General features: G+C 45.9%; 2 protein-coding genes across 7 annotated transcripts in view; one reads left to right on the top strand and one right to left on the bottom strand.

The window, feature by feature from the left end:
* Window positions 1-6,984, bottom strand: part of LOC106590600 (pleckstrin homology-like domain family B member 2) — a 61,470-nt gene extending 54,486 nt beyond the window's left edge. Inside the window, exon 1 of one of the 4 annotated variants that reach the window (XM_045710807.1) lies at window positions 6,583-6,984. The gene's annotated coding sequence lies outside the window, so the exon portion shown is untranslated. The remainder of the gene's footprint in view (window positions 1-6,582) is intronic. The other 3 variants (XM_045710808.1, XM_045710806.1, XM_045710809.1) reach the window with 3 other exon arrangements.
* LOC123731545 (transcription factor mef2A) lies at window positions 6,100-9,408 on the top strand. 3 transcript variants are annotated; one of them, XM_045710811.1, is made up of 3 exons: window positions 6,100-6,199; window positions 6,701-6,770; window positions 8,292-9,408. In XM_045710811.1, the coding sequence occupies exons 1-3, from the start codon at window positions 6,181-6,183 to the stop codon at window positions 8,704-8,706; spliced, it is 504 nt and encodes a 167-aa protein (XP_045566767.1). In that variant the 5' UTR covers window positions 6,100-6,180; the 3' UTR covers window positions 8,707-9,408. The 3 variants fall into 3 exon arrangements, 2 of the variants coding, with proteins under 2 accessions (XP_045566767.1, XP_045566768.1); XM_045710812.1 differs by having other exon boundaries at window positions 6,100-6,203; XR_006762714.1 differs by lacking the exon at window positions 6,100-6,199 and adding an exon at window positions 6,271-6,561.
* The last annotated feature ends 18,269 nt before the right edge of the window (window positions 9,409-27,677 follow it).

Genomic DNA, 27,677 nt, shown 5'->3' with positions numbered 1-27,677 from the left:
TCTGTTCATCTGCTGCACTGCTCAGTCAACCACACAGTCAGGTCTGTTCATCTGCTGCACTGCTCAGTCAACCACACAGTCAGGTCTGTTCATCTGCTGCACTGCTCAGTCAACCACACAGTCAGGTCTGTTCATCTGCTGCACTGCTCAGTCAACCCCACAGTCAGGTCTGTTCATCTGCTGCACTGCTCAGTCAACCCCACAGTCAGGTCTGTTCATCTGCTGCACTGCTCAGTCAACCCCACAGTCAGGTCTGTTCATCTGCTGCACTGCTCAGTCAACCACACAGTCAGGTCTGTTCATCTGCTGCACTGCTCTGCCAACCACACAGTCAGGTCTGTTCATCTGCTGCACTGCTCAGCCAACCACACAGTCAGGTCTGTTCATCTGCTGCACTGCTCAGTCAACCCCACGGTCAGGTCTGTTCATCTGCTGCACTGCTCAGTCAACCCCACAGTCAGGTCTGTTCATCTGCTGCACTGCTCAGCCAACCCCACAGTCAGGTCTGTTCATCTGCTGCACTGCTCAGTCAACCCCACAGTCAGGTCTGTTCATCTGCTGCACTGCTCAGTCAACCCCACAGTCAGGTCTGTTCATCTGCTGCACTGCTCAGTCAACCCCACGGTCAGGTCTGTTCATCTGCTGCACTGCTCAGTCAACCCCAGGGTCAGGTCTGTTCATCTGCTGCACTGCTCAGTCAACCCCAGGGTCAGGTCTGTTCATCTGCTGCACTGCTCAGTCAACCACACAGGTCTGTTCCAGAACACAGTGTTTGTTCAGGTTATCAATTAGGATCACTGAGTCAGGAAGCATTAATAAGACACCAGGCTCACAACCCCATATAACACACACACACACACACACACACACACACACACACACACACACACACACACACACACACACACACACACACACACACACACACACACACACACACACAGAAAGGAGAGAAAAAGAGAGAGTGGAAAAACTCTCTTTCGCATGCAGCAGTACAAAGGTCACTGAGTGAAGGTCAGCAAAAAGTAAAATCACCTTGACCATCTCTGTTAACCTTAAACTGGCCCTTCCACATGATCCAGAGAAGTCATTCAGCCACTTATCTGTATTAAACTAGTCTGATGCTTATAGCATGGAGGTCTAATCTGTATTAAACTAGTCTGATGCTTATAGCATGGAGGTCTAATCTGTATTAAACTAGTCTGATGCTTATAGCATGGAGGTCTAATCTGTATTAAACTAGTCTGATGTTTATAGCATGGAGGTCTAATCTGTATTAAACTACTCTGATGCTTATAGCATGGAGGTCTAATCTGTATTAAACTAGTCTGATGCTTATAGCATGGAGGTCTAATCTGTATTAAACTAGTCTGATGCTTCTAACATGGAGGTCTAATCTGTATTAAACTAGTCTGATGCTTCTAACATTGAGGTCTAATCTGTATTAAACTAGTCTGATGCTTATAGCATGGAGGTCTAATCTGTATTAAACTAGTCTGATGTTTATAGCATGGAGGTCTAATCTGTATTAAACTAGTCTGATGCTTATAGCATGGAGGTCTAATCTGTATTAAACTAGTCTGATGCTTATATCATGGAGGTCTAATCTGTATTAAACTAGTCTGATGCTTATAGCATTGAGGTCTAATCTGTATTAAACTAGTCTGATGCTTATAGCATGGAGGTCTAATCTGTATTAAACTAGTCTGATGCTTATAGCATGGAGGTCTAATCTGTATTAAACTAGTCTGATGCTTCTAACATTGAGGTCTAATCTGTATTAAAATAGTCTGATTCTTGTAGCATGGAGGTCTAATCTGTATTAAACTAGTCTGATTCTTGTAGCATTGAGGTTGCAGTTCAGGGATCCCTGGCAAACAGCTCAACTATGGAGAAAAACAATATAGAAAATGACAAAATGGTTCCATCCATCTGTCCGTTACTGATACCAGAGCCACCTACACTGAGACAGATACCCAGAGAGGAAACCAAACAGGGGAGGGAGAGAGAGTGAACGAGAGCGAGAAAAGGGGGAAACGGAAAAATATGGCATTTTGTTTCTCCCTCTCTCTCCGTCTCAAAGACCCAATGTTAGGAAAGTGGGTCATGATAACAGGGAGGATGTGACTCCCTTAGAGGGCTCAGTCTAATCTGATGTGTGTGTGTGGTTTTACATGTATCTGACATACTGTATCTAGAGAGTGGAACTAATACGTGAGTAATGTGTGTGTGTCGGCTCCTCCTCTTCAGCTGTGTAAAGAAACATGTCTGACATAATTCACTCTTCCTGACGGGACGCCTACACATTTATTAACTGAATTAAACACGATCAATACCTGTTTCCCATTAAACACAATCAATACCTGTTTCCCATTAAACACGATCAATACCTGTTTCCCATTAAACACGATCAATACCTGTTTCCCATTAAACACGATCAATACCTGTTTCCCATTAAACACAATCAATACCTGTTTTACAATAAACACGATCAATACCTGTTTCCCATTAAACACGATCAATACCTGTTTCCCATTAAACACGATCAATACCTGTTTCCCATTAAACACGATCAATACCTGTTTCCCATTAAACACAATCAATACCTGTTTTACAATAAACACGATCAATACCTGTTTCACATTAAACACGATCAATACCTGTTTTACAATAAACACAATCAATACCTGTTTCCCATTAAACACGATCAATACCTGTTTCCCATTAAACACGATCAATACCTGTTTCCCATTAAACACGATCAATACCTGTTTCACAATAAACACGATCAATACCTGTTTTACAACCATGGTCTATCTTTATTTCCCAATCACAATTGCTTTTTTGTCTTTTAATCATTGTAAGCATCTTTTAACACGGGCTTAACACCTAACAAACACTTTGTACTTTTTTTAAACACTTAAAATAGGCCATGCCCTGTTTTTACCTCTTATCGCAGCGATAATGCCTTGCATTGCGCCTGGGAAGAAACTCAACTTGCCATTGGCTCAACTTACCCCAAGGAAAACATTTTGACTGTATTAGGCCATACATCTACAAGGATGCACTTTCATGCTAGGTTTAGGCCATCACATTGAAACCAATAGAGACCCCGACTAATGTATAGAACATTACAAAAATGATCCAATTTGGCTTAATTTGACTTGGTGAAAATCTGTTTTTTGGACCAAACTTGCACTTTTTCCATGTGGTTTCTTCCTTCACAGACTCCATGAAATGACAACCTTTTCCTAAAAAAAATTTGTCAAATTATTAATTTTGTGTATGGTTTCCTAGAAACAAGGGTGGCTCAACTTACCCCTTTGGCTCAATTTACGCCACTCTCGCCTATGCCGTGTGTGACCTTGTATGACCGTGTGTGTGTGTGTGTGTGTGTGTGTGTGTGTGTATAAATACTTTTTACAGTCTCTATCTAATCACTCACAGTATCTTACAGTATATAAACAGTCAGAGGGAAGGAGAGAGCACGAGAACAGTCTGTAACAGCAGTCTTTTCTTAAACTCTAATTCCCTGACTTTCAACAGTCTGCCAGTGTTATACAACTGTTGCCCTTATTTGTTTATTAAACTACTTTCTAATTTCCTCCCTCCCCCTAGACAACACACAATCTGGGCTACAGGACATTTCGATTTTACAGCTATCCCCCAGCTACAACGATAACCGCACACACTTTGATCATACAGATGCCAGTGAAGAAGAAGCCTGGTACCAATTTATTCTGGTTGATCTAAATCGATAGCCTGGTTGTCGTCTCTGTTCAGCTATTACATTCCACTCGTGATTTGCCAAAGAGACCTTCGCTTGAAAAATTAGGAGGGGAAAAGGAGGCAATAGTACTGTTTGTCCATTTTAAGATGCCATAGCCAGTATACACTTTTTCAAAAGTCAGAATTAATATCTTCCATAACTCAAGAGATCTGTCATTAATTTTGACATGTTTGCTGAGGAGATCTTATTGGCGTAATTTTACATCTAACAAAGATTTTTGGTGCAGTTTTTCTCAATGAAAAAATTTGCATGAAAACAAGTAATCTCTCGCTTCATTGAATAATCCCTACTGTTTCCCAATCACTGACGAAGGGGTGTAGACTTCAGCTACCAACTTTGGCTTGCCTCCTGAAAAAATGTGTGTGCCCGAACAGCTGGGGAAAAAACAACAAGTCCAAAACTAACAAAAACGTCACAAAACGTCGTAAAAAAAAATGTCCTCATAAAATATGTACCGAAATCTTCTGAACAATTTTGGATGGGAAGCATGCGGACACCTTTAAATGAATACGTCTACTATAGACCAAGGTAGGATGGGGGAAGGAAGGAGGGAAGTGAGTTTACTTTAAGTATCCGTGAGTAACATTGTCATGTCAGCTGACAAATGCTGCTGCTTTCAATTAAATGTCCTCTCTCCTTTATAAAAACAAATAATGTGGCTAATCTTGCCATCTTAAATCAAAGCCCCTGTCTGAATAAATAACAGAGTCCCAGAACAGAGCTAAAGCCGTTGAAAGACAGATTTCCTTTGGCTTCACTTCAGTTCTACCTTCTATGACCGCAGGCAGTTTTGTCTTGTCATGTGAAATCACATCTGTCTGAACTGAACTAAGCCCGGTTTCACCAAAAGCATCTTAAGGTTAAAATCATTGTTAGACCCTTCATAGGCGCATCGTTAGGGTACTAGGGAGCAACTAGCCCCCTCCCTGTAATTCACATTAAAACCACAAGATGTTACCAAATTATATATATATTTTTAAATATACAAGTTGGAAAGTCTTAAATAATCCACTTGTTTAGAGAGAAAAACATAGATAATTTTAGAGTAAAGTAGTAATATGTTGGGTGAGTGTGTTGGGGGCAACTCGCTCCATCCCCTACTAGGGGAACTGGCCCCTGGGCGCCAGTTACACACACACTTCCAATTAATATTTTGTTTTATTAATTAAAAACTATTGAACAAATTTTGCTCCTGAATGTCATTTTAAAGACAGCAGGGATTTAAAAACTTGCATTATTCAAATAATATTTAGTGCAATTGTACATAATGGATTGTATGGAAAAGGAACAACAAAGAAATGAATGTGCAGGTGAATTAAGAGGGACTTTACCTTAACTCTCCTCATAGTGCGGATATTGATGGTGACATGTGCAACACCCTTTCCCCTCATATTTTATTAAAATAAGAATCCTACTGTTGACCAATCACTGACAAAGGGGCATAGACTTCAGCTACCAACTTTGGTGTGCCTCCATGAAAAAGTGTGTGTGCCTGAACAGCCGAAAAAAACTTTACCGGAGTCCAAAACGAACAAAAACGGCACAAAATGTCATCATAAAATAGAGATCCTTGATGAAAAAGTGCTCCAGAGCACTCAGGACCTCAGACTGGGGTAAAGGTTCACCTTCCAACAGGACAACAACCCTAATCACACAGCTAAGACCAAGCAGGAGCGGCTTCATGACACGTCTCTGAATGCCCCAGCCTGAGTCCGGACTTAAACCCGATCGAACATCTCTGGAGAGACCTGAAAATAGCTGTGCATCGACGCTACCCATCCAACCTGGCAGAGCTTGACAGGACCTACAGGGAAAAATGGGAGAAACTCCCCAAATACGTGTGCCAAGCTTGTAACGTCATACCCAAGAAGACTCAAGGCTGTAATCGCTGCCATAGCTGCTTCAACAAAGTACTGAGTAAAAGGTCTGAATATTTTTGTAAATGTGATATTTACTTTTTTTTATTTGTAATAAATTTGTAAAAATGGCAAGTTTATGTTTTGTATTAAAAAAGATAGATACGTGTTTCCAATGACATCATCCACCAATTAATAGACAATTAGGAGGCAACACCTCCTGATAATTGGTTAAAATCACAATGCACACTGATGTCATTGGTAAAACGTATCTTCCTCTTATCTTTTTACTACAACACATAGCAAAGTGCCATTTTTACATATGTTAATGTTGGGGTGGTACTGGAGATGATTAACATAACGTTGAATTATTTTTTAAATGCCCCTTTAAAATAACCTTCTGTCTCATGTAACCATATCAAACTTAACATATATTAGTTTCAGCATCCCGGATTTACGTTTACTATGCTACGTCTTGTCTATGAGACTTGGCTGAGGTGATGTGTGGGTGCTGCTTACAATGTTGACGTCAAGATGGACTTCAACTTTGCTCGTAGGTAATGAAGTCCATTTTCACTAAAAACGTAGGCTAGGCTATAGACTGACATGTTTTGGGGGGCTAAAGCAAGATCGGTTCTTATTTGTAACAATTATAGAATTGATGGTTGCAACAGAGCAAGAGTGACGCAAATGGTCAAGTAGCCTATCCTTGCCAATTTACTGCCATTAAATCAGCTGACAAACAAATACCTGTATCATTTCCCCACAAGTCACAAAACGCTACAAAACCAAACGTAGGAAATGTTGCACAAAACACTATTGTAGGATATGAGAGCACAAATCGCAGTTCCACATGCACACTTGCGCATACATGTTGGCGCCGCTTGAGATTCCTCCAAGCCAGTGAACTTTTGAGTTAAGGCTACTTTTACTAACCTTTTTACTGAGTTCCATCCAGCGAAAATAACAGCAGGATTTTCCTTATTTCTCTATGTACAACAATTATCAGGACAATTGGTGAAAAGTAACCCCCCGCTTTCTTATCCTCCTTCAGCCCAGTACAAAGCTCCAGAAATAACTCGGGACTTTTGGTGTCCACGGATTTCCATCCAGTTGAGTTTGAGGTAAGGAGCGCACCAACTCCCCCGAAATGCGGTGGTGACGCCTGCTTGACGCGAATAGACTGGGGTAAAATGTAAACCCGCCCCTAAGAAAGTTTACTAGCTCTGCATGAAAAAAAACACGCGGTTTTAAAATCCAAAACGACTATTTGATTAAAAACGCATTTCAGTTCAGCTAAAACAGTCTCGGACCCCCTTCTCTTTGTTGGTAGATTTACAGCGGTTTATAAACCAGAGGTATTTAGTCCCCACCCTTCTTATGCTTTTTCCTTCGTATGCCTACTTTTATCCTCTGTGAAAACACCTTAACGGGAATGTTACTGTGGCCTCACTCCAATCCATAGAAGTCAACACATCAGAGCATAGCTGCGGGAAGTAGTTTGGGGGTGCTGCAACAAAAAATGATTCCCCGCGCTGAAGAGTATATCAGTCAGCTAATACAGGACTAGTAAAGCCTGAAGAGTATATCAGTCAGCTAATACAGGACTAGTAAAGGCCCAGTGGACTACTTTAGTGGAAATGTTTTAACTAAATGTATGAGTGTTTACCAGCATTTGTAACTTGAGTCAGATAATTATCTGTACAAAACAGTTAATCTAATAATACTTGTGGAATATAAAAAATACTTGCTTGATATGTTTTCCAGTTTCTTGAAATACTTTGTGACAACTGAAATGGTCTATTCATTCCTTTTCCATTTCAGTAGACACTCTTATCCAGAGCAACTTACAGTAGTGTTTGCAAACATTTTCATACTGGTCCCCTGTGGGAATCGAACCCACAACCCTGGTGTTGCAAGCACCATGTTCTACCAACTAAGCCACATCATCACAAACCGCTTAATGTCAGAATGTACTCAATTGCTGTATTGTACATTGTTTTTCTTCATGGTGATAGAAAGTCTATAGGTACTAACCTAGATGACCAGCCTATGTATACTACAGTAATTTACACTAAGTGGTTTGTAAGTGTAACCGATGTGAAATGGCTAGTTAGTTAGCGGTGGTGCGCGCTAATAGCGTTTCAATCAGTGACGTCACTCGCTCTGAGACTTGAAGTAGGGTTTCCCCTTGCGTTGTAAGGGCCATGGCTTTTGTGACGCGATGGGTAACGATGCTTCGTGGGTGTCAGTCGTTGATGTGTGCAAGGGTCCCTGGTTCGAGCCCGGGTTGGGGCGAAGAGAGGGACGGAACCTACACTGTTACATAAGGATGGTAAATTAATACTGTACAAAAAGTGCTTGTTCTCTATGTTATTTGATCAAGACAAATATTTAATTTGATGTGGATGTTTTGTGTCTTTGACCATAACTTTTCATCTTTTGATGTAAATGTTTGAGGACAGGGTTGTGTTCTTTCTGGATTCCATTAGAATGACATCACAGACAAAATGACAGGGCAACAACTCTTACAATTCCAACGATTGAATCCTGCAACATACTGTTCTTAATTATACAAATTATACAAATACCTCTGCCAAAGTAGAGAATTTCTTTATTAATATATTTTTATTCTCATTTTTCAGGGCGTGCTGCAGCACCCTCAGCACCCTCAGCACCCTCAGCACCTTCAGCACCCTCAGCACCCTCAGCACCCTCAGCACCTTCAGCACCCTCAGCACCCTCAGCACCCTCAGCACCCTCAGCACCTTCAGCACCTTCAGCACCCCTTCTTCACGTGGCTATGCCTCAGTGGGAGAAAATAAAAACTCAAATAGAGGTTATTACTTTTTGAAATCCAGCCTCTCTGATACACAGAAGAACAGTTTTAGTAAAGAGGGAGAAAGAAAAGGGGTGGGTGGCAGGAGAGTGACGCTGGGACAGAAGAAGATGAGGGAGAGAACTGTGACAGGAAAATCTCAGTTGCATACTCCAGTCCTTTCTCCTCATCTCCTTTTCAATACCCACTGGATAAGAAAGCCAGAGGTCCCTCCCCTCTGACCTTCTCCTCCAATGGGTTTTGAGAAGGAGACGAGGAGCGAGGACGTGGGAGAATGCAATTGAGATCTTTCCAGTGAGACAGGGATAGAAGAGAGGGGTAGGAAAAGGAGAAAAACATCCACCCTGATGTTTTTCAGAGGGCTTTGCTCCTGTGATATGACTTAGTTGTATGGTGTTGTTGGATTCTGGGTAAACTCTGATCATTGGTATACACAAACATAGTATATAAAGGAAGAGACTGGTTTATATGTCAGCAGTAAATGGTTCTGTAGAAAGACAGAGTGGCTGTGGAATGTGCTGGGTGGACGGGAGGACGTCACAGGATTGCTATAGGTGAAGAGGATGGACATCTGTGGATTAGGCGAAGGAGGGGTTGAGGTCAGGTCAGATCCCCTGAAGGGAGAAATTATGGTTCATTACTCTATTATCCTCTTCCTGTAGAACCACAAGATGTAAGGATTGGAGAGAAGGAGGAGTGTCTAAAGTGGAGTATATATATTTGTAGTGGTGTGAACATGTCTTTATCTGAATACAGCTGTGTCGACCCTTTGGGGAGAATTCAACTTGGTTCAGCTTCTCTAGTGTCCGTGAGTTATTTACTCTGAAAAATTAGAACCTAAGTTTATAATCTCTGTTATTGGAAAAACACTGCAAGCACAACGCGGATTATTGGCTGCGTGTGTGTGTTTCCAATTTCACACTCTCTCTCTCAACCCACAAGTGTGTGCGTGTGTCTCTCTCTCTGTCTCTCTCTGCCTTTCTCTCTCTCTCTCTGCCTTTCTCTCTCTCTCTCTGCCTCTCTCTCTCTCTCTCTCTGCCTCTTTCGCTTTCTCTGCCTCTCTCTCTCTCTCTCTCTCTCTCTCTCTCTCTCTCTCTCTCTGCCTCTCTCTCTCTCTCGCTCTGCTTCTTTCTCTCTCTCTGCCTCTCTCTCTCTCTGTCCCTTCTTCTTCGTCCTTACCATGAACTTTCCAATTCTTTGTACCTCTTGCCCTCTGCCCTGCCCTCTTCATATCTCTTATTCTCTATGACTCTCTGAGACAATACCTTGGCCTCCAGGAGGAACAATACCTTGGCCTCCAGGACGAACAATACCTTGGCCTCCAGGAGGAACAATACCTTGGCCTCCAGGACGAACAATACCTTGGCCTCCAGGACGAACAATACCTTGGCCTCCAGGACGAACAATACCTTGGCCTCCAGGACGAACAATACCTTGGCCTCCAGGACGAACAATACCTTGGCCTCCAGGACGAACAATACCTTGGCCTCCAGGACGAACAATACCTTGGCCTCCAGGACGAACAATACCTTGGCCTCCAGGACGAACAATACCTTGGCCTCCAGGACGAACAATACCTTGGCCTCCAGGAGGAACAATACCTTGGCCTCCAGGACGAACAATACCTTGGCCTCCAGGACGAACAATACCTTGGCCTCCAGGACGAACAATACCTTGGCCTCCAGGACGAACAATACCTTGGCCTCCAGGACGAACAATACCTTGGCCTCCAGGACGAACAATACCTTGGCCTCCAGGACGAACAATACCTTGGCCTCCAGGACGAACAATACCTTGGCCTCCAGGACGAACAATACCTTGGCCTCCAGGAGGAACAATACCTTGGCCTCCAGGAGGAACAATACCTTGGCCTCCAGGACGAACAATACCTTGGCCTCCAGGACGAACAATACCTTGGCCTCCAGGAGGAACAATACCTTGGCCTCCAGGACGAACAATACCTTGGCCTCCAGGACGAACAATACCTTGGCCTCCAGGACGAACAATACCTTGGCCTCCAGGACGAACAATACCTTGGCCTCCAGGACGAACAATACCTTGGCCTCCAGGACGAACAATACCTTGGCCTCCAGGACGAACAATACCTTGGCCTCCAGGACGAACAATACCTTGGCCTCCAGGACGAACAATACCTTGGCCTCCAGGACGTATATCAAAAAACATCTTGTCAATATTAGAGTCAGCCAGCCACAGTGTTAAAACAAACAGGTCAGTGAATATTTAAAGCGTTAATCCAATCTCCCAAACACCTGATTAACTTAACAAAAGGCACACCTCGAGGTGGTCCAGGTAAGACACTACATAGCACAGCTGGGGGGGAGACCGATGACGTCATGGATTCCCGTCAGACCAACTCCTTGAAAGCCCTACTCCTTCAAGTTTGCAGTTCCATCTAAAAAACACTATTTTTCTCAAAACATATTTATTTGACCCTTTTAGTGTGGGTACTTTACTGTATTTATACTTGGGATATCACTTTTCAACAGTAAAAAGTGTAATAATCGCTGGAAGACATCTTTAACGGACAGTGGTCAGACCAGACCAAGACAGAGAGGTGGGGAGGAAAGGAAAGGGAAAGGGGGTTACCTAGTCAGTTGTACAACTGAAAGAGAAAGGGGGGATACCTAGTCAGTTGTACAACTGAAAGGGAAAGGGGGGGATACCTAGTCAGTTGTACAACTGAAAGGGAAAGGGGGATACCTAGTCAGTTGTACAACTGAAAGGGAAAGGGGGGGATACCTAGTCAGTTGTACAACTGAAAGGGAAAGGGGGATACCTAGTCAGTTGTACAACTGAAAGAGAAAGGGGGATACCTAGTCAGTTGTACAACTGAAAGGGAAAGGGGGGGATACCTAGTCAGTTGTACAACTGAAAGGGAAAGGGGTTACCTAGTCAGTTGTACAACTGAAAGGTAAAGGGGGATACCTAGTCAGTTGTACAACTGAAAGGGAAAGGGGTTACCTAGTCAGTTGTACAACTGAAAGGGAAAGGGGGATACCTAGTCAGTTGTACAACTGAAAGGGGGATACCTAGTCAGTTGTACAACTGAAAGGGGGGATACCTAGTCAGTTGTACAACTGAAAGGGGGATACCTAGTCAGTTGTACAACTGAAAGGGGGATACCTTGTCAGTTGTACAACTGAAAGAGAAAGGGGGATATCTAGTCAGTTGTACAACTGAAAGAGAAAGGGGGGGATACCTAGTCAGTTGTACAACTGAAAGAGAAAGGGGGGATACCTAGTCAGTTGTACAACTGAAAGAGAAAGGGGGGGGGATACCTAGTCAGTTGTACAACTGAAAGAGAAAGGGGGGGATACCTAGTCAGTTGTACAACTGAAAGAGAAAGGGGGGGGGATACCTAGTCAGTTGTACAACTGAAAGAGAAAGGGGGGATACCTAGTCAGTTGTACCACTGAAAGGGGGGATACCTAGTCAGTTGTACAACTGAAAGGGGGATACCTAGTCAGTTGTACAACTGAAAGGGGGATACCTAGTCAGTTGTACAACTGAAAGGGGGATACCTTGTCAGTTGTACAACTGAAAGAGAAAGGGGGATATCTAGTCAGTTGTACAACTGAAAGAGAAAGGGGGATACCTAGTCAGTTGTACAACTGAAAGAGAAAGGGGGGATACCTTGTCAGTTGTACAACTGAAAGAGAAAGGGGGGATACCTAGTCAGTTGTACAACTGAAAGAGAAAGGGGGGGGGATACCTAGTCAGTTGTACAACTGAAAGAGAAAGGGGGGGATACCTAGTCAGTTGTACAACTGAAAGAGAAAGGGGGGGGATACCTAGTCAGTTGTACAACTGAAAGAGAAAGGGGGATACCTAGTCAGTTGTACAACTGAAAGAGAAAGGGGGGGATACCTAGTCAGTTGTACAACTGAAAGAGAAAGGGGGGATACCTAGTCAGTTTTACAACTGAAAGGGAAAGGGGGGGATAACTAGTCAGTTGTACAACTGAAAGGGAAAGGGGGATACCTAGTCAGTTGTACAACTGAAAGGGAAAGGGGGGGGATACCTAGTCAGTTGTACAACTGAAAGGGAAAGGGGGGGGATACCTAGTCAGTTGTACAACTGAAAGGGAAAGGGGGATATCTAGTCAGTTGTACAACTGAAAGAGAAAGGGGTTACCTAGTCAGTTGTACAACTGAAAGGGCAAGGGGGTTACCTAGTCAGTTGTACAACTGAAAGAGATAGGGGGGGATACCTAGTCAGTTGTACAACTGAAAGGGAAAGGGGGATATCTAGTCAGTTGTACAACTGAAAGGGAAAGGGGGATACCTAGTCAGTTGTACAACTGAAAGGAAAGGGGGATACCTAGTCAGTTGTACAACTGAAAGGGAGGGGGATACCTAGTCAGTTGTACAACTGAAAGAGAAAGGGGGGGGGGATACCTAGTCAGTTGTACAACTGAAAGGGAAAGGGGGGGGGGATACCTAGTCAGTTGTACAACTGAAAGAGAAAGGGGAGGGGGGGATACCTAGTCAGTTGTACAACTGAAAGGGAAAGGGGGGGGGGATACCTAGTCAGTTGTACAACTGAAAGGGAAAGGGGGGATACCTAGTCAGTTGTACACCTGAAAGAGAAAGGGGGATACCTAGTCAGTTGTACAACTGAAAGAGAAAGGGGGGATACCTAGTCAGTTGTACAACTGAAAGCATTCAACTGAAATGTGTCTTCCACATTTAACCCCAACCCCTGAGGTGTGAAAAGAGATAGAGAAATTAATGGGGAGAGAGGTAGGAAAAAATGAGAGAATATGACAATAGAGGAATGTGTTCTTCCAAAAACCCTAAGAAGGGAAAAGGTAAAGAGGGATAAGAGGAAAATAATGTTTGGAGCTAGAAGAGAGAAGGAGAAATAGAAGTGATCACTAGGAGATCATCACCACCCGGTTACCACCCGGCTACCACCCGGCTACCACCCGGTTACTCAACCCTGCACCTTAGAGGCTGCTGCCCTATATACATAGACATGGAATCACTGGCCACTTTAATAATGTTTACATACTGCTTTACTCATCTCATATGTATATACTGTATTCTATTCTACTGTATTTTAGTCAATGCCACTCTGACATTTCTCGTCCTACTATTTATATATATTCCATTCTTTTACTTTTAGATTTGTGTGTATTGTTGTGAATTGTTAGATACTACTGCAGTGTTGGAGCTAGGAACACAAAGCATTTCGCTACACCCGTAATAACATCTGTTAAATATGTGTATGTGGCCATTACAATTTGTTTTGAAGCGAGAGTGAAAATGATTAGAAGAGAGGCAGATTTAAAAGGAGAAGGAGAGAGAGGAAGGGGAAAGGAGGAGTGTGTTCTCTGTTGGACGTTGTGTCATCATGGCATTGCAGACAACAGGAGCTATCCGTTCCAAACCAACGCTAATCAAGCTAATAGGCTAAGGGCCAAATTTACACACATACTGTATATACAGGAATGTGAAAGCTAACCACACACACACACACACACACACACACACACACACACACACACACACACACACACACACACACGCTCAAATTTGAACTACAGCAACTACTACCAGTAGGTGGCGACTAAGTGTGTGTGTTTGTGGAACTGTGTGTTTGTGGAACAGTGTGTGTGTGTGTGTGTGGTAATGTGTGTTTGTGGTACTGTGTGTATGTTTGGTACTATGTGTGTGTGTGTCTGTGGTCCTGTGTGTGTGTTTTTGATCGTGTTTAACTATTCTGGACCAGAAGTCCCCACAAGAATAGTAAATAAACACAAATTTGACCAAATGGGGAGATTTTGTTCGTCCCCACGAGGTCAAATGCTATTCTTAGGGGGGTTAGGCTTAAGGTTAGAATTACATTAAGGGTTAGAGTTAGGAGCTAGGGTTAGTTTTAGGGTTAAGGTTAAGGTTAGGTTTTTGGGTTAGGCTTAGGTTTAGGGTTAGGGAAAATAGGATTTTGAATAGGACTGAATTGTGTGTCCCCACAAGGTTAGCTGTACAAGACTGTGTGTGTGTGTGTTAGTGTGTTTGTGTGTGTGTGTGTGTGTGTGTGTGTGTGTGTGTGTGTGTGTGTGTGTGTGTGTGTGTGTGTGTGTGTGTGTGTTAGTGTGTGTGTGTGTGTGTGTGTGTGTGTGTGTTAGTGTGTGTGTGGTTCTGTTTCTGAATTCCTCTGAGTATCTCACCTTGTATGAGCGGGACGGGTGATGTCACAGCGACCCCATCCTGGGAGCAGAGGTTACTGTAGGGGTCAAGGGTGATGACACAGTGTTCCGTACCCTGGATGGGAATGTCTTGGGGTATCACCGCCTCCTCTCGCCCGATACGGGTCACTCCTGGAACTAGTCATGGTACGTTGTTGTGGGGTAGAGATGATCTAGTCAGCGTAGCACATCTGTTATAGACAGTGTTTAAGTCTACCAGTCTAGACTGTGTCTGGGTGTAGATCTTGTTAGCGAGCTATCTGTCTGGAATACTGATGAACCAGAGACACCTGTTGATGACTGGGAGCTCTATAAATGTAAAGCAATTATGTCATTTTACAGTAAAATTACTGTGTGTGTTTAGTGTTCCCTGATGGAGGAAGTCAGTCTGTCTCCCTGTCCTGGCTGTAGTGTTCCTTGATTTCCTCCCAGAGTATCGTATCATATCTCTCTCTCTCTGTCTCTCTCTCTCTCTCTCTCTCTCTCTCTCTCTCTCTCTCTCTCTCCCTGTCTCTCTCTCTCTCTCTCTCTCTCTCTCTCTCTCTCTCTCTCTCTCTCTCTCTCTCTCTCTCTCTCTCTCTCTCTCTCTCTCTCTCTCTCTCTCTCCCTAACCCTCTCACTCTGACCCTCTGTCACTCTCCCTGTCTCCTTCTCTCTCTCTCTCTCTCTCGCTCTCTCTCTCTCTCTCTCACTCTGACCCTCTGTCACTCTCCCTGTCTCCTTCTCTCTCTCTCGCTCGCTCTCTCTCTCTCTCTCTCTCTCTCTCTCTCTCTCTCTTCTCCTCCCTAACCCTCTCACTCTGACACTCTGTCACTCTCCCTGTCTCCTTCTCTCTCTCTCTCTCTCTCTCTCTCTCTCTCTCTCTCTCTCTCTCTCTCTCTGTCACTCTCCCTGTCTCCTTCTCTCTCCCCCCCCCCCTCTCTCCAGTAGCTGTCACCATGGTTACAGTGAAATCTATAGACAGATGAACAGATAAAAGCATCAGGGAAAGTATGGGCCAATCAAATGTGTGTGAGAGTGAGTGATTGTGTGTGTGAGAGTGAGTGATTGTGTGTGTGAGAGTGAGTGATTATGTGTGTGAGAGTGAGTGATTGTGTGTGTGAGAGTGAGTGATTGTGTGTGTGAGAGTGAGTGATTATGTGTGTGAGAGTGAGTGATTGTGTGTGTGAGAGTGAGTGATTGTGTGTGTGAGAGTGTGTGTTACCCTCTTTAAGGGGCAGTAGGGTGATGGCCACACTCAGCCTCCCACTCCCCAGGCTAACCAGATGTGGTGTGGTTGTCTGGACCTTCAGGCCTTTCCCTGTGTCTATCAGATCCAGGGGCGACTGGGGAGAAACACACATTTACCATACAGTTTAATAGTTTAGAATATGACATCTTTTAACAGTGTGACGGTGTTCTCCTTTCTTTTCATGAACAACAGATTAAAAACAATGAACTTGGGCATTAAAAGTTTTGCAACTTCTTTTGAAAATAAACTGAAAGGCACTTTCTTCTCTCTTCCTCTCCTTTCTCCTCCTTTCCTCTCCTTTCTTCTCCTCCTCTCCAGAGGAAACACAAATCACCAGCCGCTCCAGGGCTTTCTGTGCTTTCTATAGTGCTGCTGGTCCAAACTATAATCCAAACCATTCTATTACCAGTATATTGTAGCTGTGTGAGGTTAGGTGTGTGAAGTGTGTGAGATTAGGTGTGTTAACTGTGTGAGGTTAGGTGTGTGAGGTTAGGTGTGTTAACTGTGTGAGGTTAGGTGTGTGAGGTTAGGTGTGTGAGGTTAGGTGTGTTAACTGTGTGAGGTTAGGTGTGTTAACTGTGTGAGGTTAGGTGTGTGAGGTTAGGTGTCTGAGGTTAGGTGTCTGAGGTTAGGTGTGTGAGGTTAGGTGTGTGAGGTTAGGTATGTGAGGTGTGTGAGGTTAGGTGTCTGAGGTTAGGTGTGTTAACTGTGTGAGGTTAGGTGTGTGAGGTTAGGTGTGTGTGAGGTTAGGTATGTGAGGTTAGGTAGGTTAGGTGTGTGAGGTTAGGTGTGTGAGGTTAGGTGTGTGAGGTTAACTGTGTGAGGTTAGGTATGTGAGGTTAGGTGTGTGAGGTATCTATTGTCACCTGTGTCTCGTCTGGACTCATCTGGTCTGACTCTGACTGACAGAATGTCTCTGGGTCCTAAAGGAGAGAGAGGAGAAGGAGGTTAGACTACATAGAAGATAGACCCAGAAACTAAACACACACACACACACACACACACACTGTGGCACTCTACGACCGTGACTGTGACCATGAGTGCTAGTCTGATCCAACCACCCTGCATTGTTCAGCTGTTGATTGGAGTGAGGTTTATTTCACAGCTCTGTACAAAAAGGAAAGCAAAGGCCAATAAATGCCCATCTAGATTGAGTGTGGGGGTGTCTATGAGTATGTAAAAGTAGGGTACATATAAAGAAGTGGCCTTACGGTGTGACAAGGAGGACAGCAGTTGGAGAGGGGAGGAATTTAACAGAGAGGAAAATAGACATAGAACAAACAGTAATAGCAGCAGAAGGACATGGCAGGGAGGTGTGTGTGTGTGTGTGTTGAGTCTCTGTGTGTGTTGAGTCTCTCTGTGTGTTTCACACACACAAACAAGTGAAATACCACAGCAAACATGATTAGAGCCTTGTTAAAATCACATCCACCATGTATCCTCCCTCTTCTATCATTCCTCCTTACTATCCTCCTCTCCTCTCCTCTCCTCTTCCCTCTCCACTCCTCTACCTCTCCTCTCCTTTCTTCTCCTCTCCTCCACCTCTCCTCACTTCTCTCCACCTTGCTCCCCCTCTCCTCCCTCTCCTCTCCTTTCTTCTCTCCTCCTCTCCTTTCTTCTCTCGTTTCCTTTCTCCTCTCCACTCTCCTCTCCTTTCTCCTCCTCTCCTCTCCTCTTCATCTCCTCTTCTCTTCATCTCCTCTCCTTTCTTCTCTCTTCCTCTCCTTTCTTCTCCTCCTCTCCAGAGGAAACACAAATCACCAGCCGCTCCAGGGCACTTCCTCTAATTCAGAACTCACTTCCCCTGTCTGAGGACATTTCCTTTACGGACTCGAACACCCTATTTGCTCCTCTACAGACAACTTCTCACACACGCACGCACACACATGCAAAAGATAAATGAGGTATGTGTGTGTTTGATATGACCTGATGTAAATGGAGATCAACAGCACTTGAAATTCAGGTAGATTAAAACAAGAACAGTAATGAATAGCCTGAAGGACTACTGACAGGAGTCCTATTCCTCCTCCTCCTCCTCTCACACGTCACTTTACCCTCTCCCCTAACACTCTTCATGCCTCCTCCTCCTCTCACACCTCCCTTTACCCTCTCCCCTAACACTCTTCATGCCTCCTCCTCCTCCTCTCACACGTCACTTTACCCTCTCCCCTAACACTCTTCATGCCTCCTCCTCCTCTCACACCTCCCTTTACCCTCTCCCCTAACACTCTTCATGCCTCCTCCTCCTCTCACACCTCCCTTTACCCTCTCCCCTAACACTCTTCATGTCTCCTCCTCCTCCTCCTCCTCTCACACCTCCCTTTACCCTCTCCCCTAACACTCTTCATGCCTCCTCCTCCTCCTCTCACACCTCCCTTTACCCTCTCCCCTAACACTCTTCATGTCTCCTCCTCCTCCTCTCACACCTCCCTTTGCCCTCTCCCCTAACACTCTTCATGTCTCCTCCTCCTCCTCTCACACCTCCCTTTACCCTCTCCCCTAACACTCTTCATGCCTCCTCCTCCTCTCACACCTCCCTTTACCCTCTCCCCTAACACTCTTCCTCCTCCTCCTCCTCTCACACCTCCCTTTACCCTCTCCCCTAACACTCTTCATGTCTCCTCCTCCTCCTCCTCCTCTCACACCTCCCTATACCCTCTCCCCTAACACTCTTCATGCCTCCTCCTCCTCCTCTCACACCTCCCTTTACCCTCTCCCCTAACACTCTTCATGCCTCCTCCTCGTCCTCCTCCTCTCACACCTCCCTTTACCCTCTCCCCTAACACTCTTCATGTCTCCTCCTCCTCCTCTCACACCTCCCTTTACCCTCTCCCCTAACACTCTTCATGCCTCCTCCTCCTCCTCCTCCTCCTCCTCCTCCTCTCACACCTCCCTTTACCCTCTCCCCTAACACTCTTCATGTCTCCTCCTCCTCCTATCACACCTCCCTTTACCCTCTCCCCTAACACTCTTCATGTCTCCTCCTCCTCTCACACCTCCCTTTACCCTCTCCCCTAACACTCTTCATGTCTCCTCCTCCTCCTCCTCCTCTCACACCTCCCTTTACCCTCTCCCCTAACACTCTTCCTCCTCCTCCTCCTCTCACATCTCCCTTTACCCTCTCCCCTAACACTCTTCATGTCTCCTCCTCCTCCTATCACACCTCCCTTTACCCTCTCCCATAACACTCTTCATGTCTCCTCCTCCTCCTCTCACACCTCCCTTTACGCTCTCCCCCTAACACTCTTCCTCCTCCTCCTCCTCTCACACCTCCCTTTACCCTCTCCCCTAACACTCTTCATGTCTCCTCCTCCTCCTCCTCTCACACCTCCCTTTACCCTCTCCCCTAACACTCTTCATGTCTCCTCCTCCTCCTCTCACACCTCCCTTTACCCTCTCCCCTAACACTCTTCATGTCTCCTCCTCCTCCTCCTCTCACACCTCCCTTTACCCTCTCCCCTAACACTCTTCATGTCTCCTCCTCCTCCTCTCACACCTCCCTTTACCCTCTCCCCTAACACTCTTCATGCCTCCTCCTCCTCCTCTCACACCTCCCTTTACCCTCTCCCCTAACACTCTTCATGTCTCCTCCTCCTCCTCCTCCTCCTCTCACACCTCCCTTTACCCTCTCCCCTAACACTCTTCATGTCTCCTCCTCCTCCTCTCACACCTCCCTTTACCCTCTCCCCTAACACTCTTCATGTCTCCTCCTCCTCCTCTCACACCTCCCTTTACCCTCTCCCCTAACACTCTTCATGCCTCCTCCTCCTCTCACACCTCCCTTTACCCTCTCCCCTAACACTCTTCATGTCTCCTCCTCCTCCTCCTCCTCTCACACCTCCCTTTACCCTCTCCCCTAACACTCTTCATGTCTCCTCCTCCTCCTCTCACACCTCCCTATACCCTCTCCCCTAACACTCTTCCTCCTCCTCCTCCTCTCACATCTCCCTATATCCTCTCCCCTAACACTCTTCATGTCTCCTCCTCCTCCTCTCACACCTCCCTATATCCTCTGCCCTAACACTCTTCATGTCTCCTCCTCCTCCTCCTCCTCTCACACCTCCCTATACCCTCTCCCCTAACACTCTTCATGCCTCCTCCTCCTCTCACACCTCCCTTTACCCTCTCCCCTAACACTCTTCATGTCTCCTCCTCCTCCTCTCACACCTCCCTTTACCCTCTCCCCTAACACTCTTCATGCCTCCTCCTCCTCCTCTCACACCTCCCTTTACCCTCTCCCCTAACACTCTTCATGTCTCCTCCTCCTCCTCTCACACCTCCCTTTACCCTCTCCCCGAACACTCTTCATGTCTCCTCCTCCTCCTCTCACACCTCCCTTTACCCTCTCCCCTAACACTCTTCATGCCTCCTCCTCCTCCTCTCACACCTCCCTTTACCCTCTCCCCTAACACTCTTCATGCCTCCTCCTCCTCCTCCTCCTCTCACACCTCCCTTTACCCTCTCCCTAACACTCTTCATGTCTCCTCCTCCTCCTCTCACACCTCCCTTTACCCTCTCCCCTAACACTCTTCATGCCTCCTCCTCCTCCTCTCACACCTCCCTTTACCCTCTCCCCTAACACTCTTCATGTCTCCTCCTCCTCCTCTCACACCTCCCTTTACCCTCTCCCCTAACACTCTTCATGCCTCCTCCTCCTCCTCTCACACCTCCCTTTACCCTCTCCCCTAACACTCTTCATGCCTCCTCCTCCTCCTCTCACACCTCCCTTTACCCTCTCCCCTAACACTCTTCATGTCTCCTCCTCCTCCTCTCACACCTCCCTTTACCCTCTCCCCTAACACTCTTCATGTCTTCTCCTCCTCCTCCTCCTATCACACCTCCCTTTACCCTCTCCCCTAACACTCTTCATGCCTCCTCCTCCTCCTCTCACACCTCCCTATATCCTCTCCCCTAACACTCTTCGTGTCTTCTCCTCCTCCTCCTCCTCTCACACCTCCCTTTACCCTCTCCCCTAACACTCTTCATGTCTCCTCCTCCTCCTCTCACACCTCCCTTAACCCTCTCCCCTAACACTCTTCATGTCTCCTCTTCCTCCTCTCACACCTCCCTTTACCCTCTCCCTAACACTCTTCATGTCTCCTCCTCCTCCTCTCACACCTCCCTTTACCCTCTCCCCTAACACTCTTCATGCCTCCTCCTCCTCCTCTCACACCTCCCTTTACCCTCTCCCCTAACACTCTTCATGCCTCCTCCTCCTCCTCTCACACCTCCCTATATCCTCTCCCCTAACACTCTTCATGTCTCCTCCTCCTCCTCCTCCTCTCACACCTCCCTTTACCCTCTCCCTAACACTCTTCATGTCTCCTCCTCCTCCTCCTCCTCTCACACCTCCCTTTACCCTCTCCCCTAACACTCTTCATGTCTTCTCCTCCTCCTCCTCCTATCACACCTCCCTTTACCCTCTCCCCTAACACTCTTCATGCCTCCTCCTCCTCTCACACCTCCCTATATCCTCTCCCCTAACACTCTTCGTGTCTTCTCCTCCTCCTCCTCCTCTCACACCTCCCTTTACCCTCTCCCCTAACACTCTTCATGTGTCCTCCTCCTCCTCCTCTCACACCTCCCTTTACCCTCTCCCCTAACACTCTTCATGTCTCCTCCTCCTCCTCTCACACCTCCCTTTACCCTCTCCCCTAACACTCTTCATGTCTCCTCCTCCTCCTCTCACACCTCCCTTTACCCTCTCCCCTAACACTCTTCATGTCTCCTCCTCCTCCTCTCACACCTCCCTTTACCCTCTCCCCTAACACTCTTCATGTCTCCTCCTCCTCTCACACCTCCCTTTACCCTCTCCCCTAACACTCTTCATGTCTCCTCCTCCTCCTCTCACACGTCACTTTACCCTCTCCCCTAACACTCTTCATGCCTTCTCCTCCTCCTCCTCCTCCTCCTCCTCTCACACCTCCCTTTACCTTCTCCCCTAACACTCTTCATGCCTCCTCCTCCTCCTATCACACCTCCCTTTACCCTCTCCCCTAACACTCTTCATGTCTCCTCCTCCTCCTCTCACACCTCCCTTTACCCTCTCCCCTAACACTCTTCATGTCTCCTCCTCCTCCTCTCACACCTCCCTATACCCTCTCCCCTAACACTCTTCATGCCTCCTCCTCCTCCTCCTCCTCCTATCACACCTCCCTTTACCCTCTCCCCTAACACTCTTCATGTATCCTCCTCCTCCTCCTCCTCCTCTCACACCTCCCTTTACCCTCTCCCCTAACACTCTTCATGCCTCCTCCTCCTCCTCCTCTCACACCTCACTTTACCCTCTCCCCTAACACTCTTCATGCCTCCTCCTCCTCTCACACCTCCCTATACCCTCTTCCCTAACACTCTTCCTCCTCCTCCTCTCACACCTCCCTATATCACTCCTCCTCCTCCTCTCACACCTCCCTTTACCCCCATCCCCTAAGGGTGAGTCAGGGCAGGGCTTTGTCTCGCTACTCTTTAGTGGAGGTGTGTTGCCGAGGGATACAGAACACAGAACTGCCCTCAGCAGCCACATTGTTGGGCTGTGTGTGTGAGGGCATGCTTGTGTGTTGTGTACTTGTGGGTCATCATTCCATGTTCCATATATCTGTCTGGGGATAGGGATCAAATCCCAGTCCATGCTGCTGCTCAAGGAGGTCCGATCTAACCCAGAGATGTGTTTTCAGAACAGAGGTAGAGACAGCACAGCAGACATGTTTATACTGATCAACACACAGCAGAAAGCAGCGCAAAATCTCTGTGGCTCAACTACATGTTAAATACTAGCATATTACTAAGTTTCTACTGACAGGAGAAAGAGAAGGACAAAAACAGAGAAAGGGAGGATAAGCAAAGAGGAGTGGGAATAAATGAGAGAAAGTGATAGAGAGGAGAGGAGGAACATGAGGAAAGCGTTGTGATGAAGGGAGGAGAGCTGAGCTATAACTAAGAGAGACCATCTGGGTGAATATTGCCTTCCATTTCTTCTTTATGACTTCTCTCTTTTCATCTCCCTATCCTTCTCTTTTTTCTTTCTGTCTCTCTCTCTCTTCTCCCTCTCTCCTTTGCCTTCCTCCATCGCTCTCTTTCTCTCCAGACGTGGGAGAATGGTAGTATTTGAGGAAGCCCTCAGCTGTTAGACACATGAGTTACTGGACATCAATGGTGTGTGTGCACCAGCATGCACATGCCTGTGTGCATGAGTTGTTTTGGAATCACCACATTTGATTAGACACCATGTACCTCAGCAGGGGATTATGGGTAGGGCATGGGGAGTCTGCATAAGGTGCCAGGGCCTGTAGTGTGTGGTCTGTATAGGGCGATGGGTGGGGGAAAGGGATACTGTATGCAATATCACTAATTTACTCTCTCTCTCTCCTGTCTTTCTTTCTCTGGCCGGTCCCTTCCAACATTCCATCCTCCCAGCTGACAAAGCTCTTATTGTGTCCCTCCTTCTGCCTCATCCCCTATTGGTGACACACACACACATACACACACACACACACACACAAAATGACACACTCATACACAAGGGTCGAGTGGGACAACCCTTCCCTCCTTCATGCCCTCTCTCCCGCCCTCCCTCCCTGTCTCACTCTAATCACTCTCTGGTTAATCAATGGCTTCATTTGATCAGTTAAGTAAATGGGAGAGGAGAAAGCTGTCTCCAGGTCTAGAGTAAGAAACACACACACACACACACACACACACAGTCACACACACACAGTCACACACACATACACAGTCACACACACATACACGGGCACACACACACACAGACGCACACACACACACACGCACGCACGCACGCACACACACACACGCAGGCACACACACACAGGCACACACACACAGGTACTGCATGCATTAGTCACAGACACTGTCAGAATACCTGGGAAGCGTTGTCTACTGTACAGTGTACAGATCTGGGATCAGTCACGTGACCATATTCTGTTAACTACCTGGCACACACAGCATCATGGGGCACACACAGGCTTCCCTGCGCTAGACTCCCATCCAAAGCCATAGCCAATACTGGCATGCAGTGTGCGCAGCAATAAACAATCAAACAACAGTGTTCTTTGTGTGTGTTTGACAATTAAACATGGATTACTGAGCTATAATCTGTCAGTAAGCTGCTAAATAGTTCACTCAGGAAGTAACCCTTCAAAAGAACAACGGAACCGGACTATTACCTGTTAAGAAAAACTGTAGTCTTACATAACAGAATAACATATTAGGAAAAACGTAACAGGCTAGAAATGACAGGCTACAGAACCCATCACGTGTACATAATCAGCCTAAAGAAACATAAAAATAATAAAATATAAATGTTTACCATCATTGAAACAGGGCTGAGAAGCTCGGTTATGATGAGAGGAAACGTCCAAATTGTTTTATCCTGTCACTTTGCTTCTCGGCTACAGTCTATATACACACACACACACACACACACACACACACACACACACACACACACACACACATACAGAGGCTGGCCACCTCACAGGCGTATTCCACAGCTGGACCGAGAAGTTCAGCTGCACTCCACTGACTGCCCCGTCCTCTCACACACACTGAGGCCGGCCCCCGGCAGTGGCAACGTGAAGCGCAAAAGCTGTAAGGAGACCTGGGAAAAATGGGACAGGGGCGTGTTTTGTGTTCCTATGTGTGCTGACAGACACTCAGTAAAAATATCTTTATTCTTTTGGAACTTTTGTTTGTGTAATGTTTACTGTTCATTTTTAATTATTATTTCACTTTTTGTTTATTATCTACTTCACTTGCTTTGGCAATGTTATCATATGTTTCCCACGCCAATAAAGCCCCTAAATTGAATTGAGAGAGAGAGAGAGAGAGAAGACTAAATTGCCTTACAGTAGCTTTAATCTAATTGATATAAATTCCCTCAGGGATGCCCTGACCACAACAACGTTTAGCTAACCTAATTCCTTTAGGAATGCACTTCCTTGCACGGTGACTAGCCATTTCAGGGGAAAATAAAATATAGTCAAAATATAGTTCCTAAACTATCCTAGATATCCTAGCCTCAGTTGATCATACGCCTCCAGCTACCCAGGGCCTCCTGGTTGTGTGGCGGGAGGAGAGGGTAGGCCTGGCGGGAGAGGGTAGGCCTGGCGGGAGGAGAGGGTAGGCCTGGCGGGAGGAGAGGGTAGGCCTGGCGGGAGGAGAGGGTAGGCCTGGCGGGAGAGGGTAGGCCTGGCGGGAGAGGGTAGGGGTCAGAGCAGGTTATCTGACACAGAGAGGTCTCTGCATTAACAGGAAAGTCCAGCACGTGCCCTGTCCCGCCCTCTCGCCCTGCCCCACCTGCTCCCTCAGCCCAGGATGACAATAGATAGACTAGATGCATGAACATTTATACATGCTTTGTTTGGTTTATTTTGGCAGTGTCACAGGTCACCAAGTATCCTACACCTAAAACATATCCATGTAGGTGTCCCTGAACTTTCACAATGACATCATCATAGACAAACACAGACCCTGGAAGTAGATGCTATGGAATGGTTTTGACAGGGATTCCGCTTGGAGTCGGAAGCCCTTGTAAAATGTATACAGACAAATCTTGTTTTGGTTCGGAAACAAATTTAGGCTTAAGATTGTTGAGTGAAGTCTGGCCCAGGGGGGTTTAGGTAGGTTCTGGGTGGATTAGGTAGGTTCTGGGTGGTTTGTTTAGGTAGGTTCTGGGTGGATTAGGTAGGTTCTGGGTGGTTTGTTTAGGTAGGTTCTGGGTGGTTTGTTTAGGTAGGTTCTGGGTGGTTTGTTTAGGTAGGTTCTGGGTGGTTTGTTTAGGCTGGTTCTGGGTGGATTAGGTAGGTTCTGGGTGGTTTGTTTAGGTAGGTTCTGGGTGGTTTGTTTAGGCTGGTTCTGGGTGGTTTTGGCAGGTTCTGGGTGTTTTGGTGTGGTTCCATGCTGCATTTAACCAGTTTCATCTCACCCTTGCTCCATTATCCATCTTGCTCTCTCCCTCTCTCTGTCCCTCTCTCCACCTCTCTCTTTCTACACACGTTCATAAAAGTCATAATAGACAGGTGGTCACATCACCAACAAACTATCACGGTCCAAACACACCAAGACAGTTGTGAAGAGGGCACGACAACACCTTTTCCCCCTCAGGAGACTGAAAAGACCATCGAGAGCATCGTGACCGGGAGCATCTTCGGATGTATGGCAATGGCTCAGTATCTGAACACAAGGCAATATAGAGGGTAGTGTGTACGGCCCAGTGCATCACTACAGCCAATCTTCCTGACATCCAGGACCTACAGTACGAGTCAAAAGTCTGGACACACCTACTCATTCAAGGGTTTTTCTTTATTTTTACTATTTTCTACATTGTAGAATAATAGTGAAGACATAAAAACTATAAATTAACACAAATGCAATGTAGTAACAAAAAGTGTTACAAATCAAAATATATTTTCGATTTTAGATTCTTCAAATTAGCCACCCTTTGCCTTGATGACAGCTTTTCACACTCTTGGCATTCTCTCAACCAGCTTCATGAGGTAGTCACCTGGAATGTATTTAAATTGACAGGTGTTCCTGCTAATTTGTGGAATTTCTTTCCTTCTTAATATGTTTGAGTCAATCAGTTGTGTTGTGACAAGGTAGGGGTGGTATTCAGAAGACATTTTGTAAAAGACCAAGTCCATATTATGGCAAGAACAGCTCAAATAAGCAAAGAGAAAGGGCAGTCCATCATTACTTTAAGACATGATGGTCAGTAAATCCAGAACATTTCTTCAAGTGCAGTTGCAAAAACCTTTAAGCGCTGTGATGAAACTGGCTCTCTTGAGAACCGCCACAGGAAAGGAAGATCCAGAGTTACCTCTGCTGCAGAGGATAAGTTCATTAGAGTTAACTGCACCTCAGATTGCAGCCTAAATAAATGCTTCACAGAGTTCAAGTAACAGACACATCTCAACACCAATTGTTCAGAGGAGACTGCGTGAATCAGACCTTCATGGTCGATTTTCTGCAAAGAAGCCACTACTAAAGGACACCAATAATAAGAAGAGACATGCTTGGGTGAAGAAACCTGAGCAATGGACATTAGACCGGTGGAAATCTGTCCTTGGGTCTGATGAATCCAAATATGGGATTTTTGGTTCCAACTGCTGTGTCTTTGTGAGATGCAGAGTAGGTGAAATCATGATCTCTGCATGTGTGGTTCCCACCGTGAAGCACAGAGGAGGAGGTGCACACTTAACAAGCATGGCTAGCACAGCATTCATACCCCCTGTATATAGCCTAGTTATTGTTATTTTGTGTTACTATTTTAGTATATATTTTTGCTAATTTTCTTACTTAAAAAAAAGTTCTGCATTGTTGGTTAAGGCCTTGTAAGTAAGCATTTCACGGTGATGTCTACAGCTGCTGTATTCGGCGCATGTGACAAATAAAATGTGATTTGATTTGAGAGAGAGAGAGACGGAGGGAGGTAGAGAGGGGAGGGAGGCAGAGAGGACGGGAGAGAGAGAGGGGAGGGAGGGAGGGAGAGAGAGAGAGAGAGTGGGGGAAAACAGGATAGACAGTGGGCATTTTTCACATATGAAATTCGGTTACCTGGTTAGGTTTCCCGTAGTGTTTATGAGAATTCTACAAAATACGCTTTGCTTTCACAAGACCTGAAACAACCTTTTCAGAATGCGATTTGCGAGACGCACAAGCTAGCTAACGGGCAAAAAGTTCCACAGAAGTCTCACTGCTGAGTCACTACCTGGTACTCTGGTCCAGGATCT

This window comes from Salmo salar, chromosome ssa29 (genome assembly GCF_905237065.1).
Source record: "Salmo salar chromosome ssa29, Ssal_v3.1, whole genome shotgun sequence".
Classification (NCBI taxonomy): Eukaryota; Metazoa; Chordata; class Actinopteri; order Salmoniformes; family Salmonidae; genus Salmo; species Salmo salar.
This window is presented reverse-complemented; position numbering and strand designations above follow the sequence as displayed.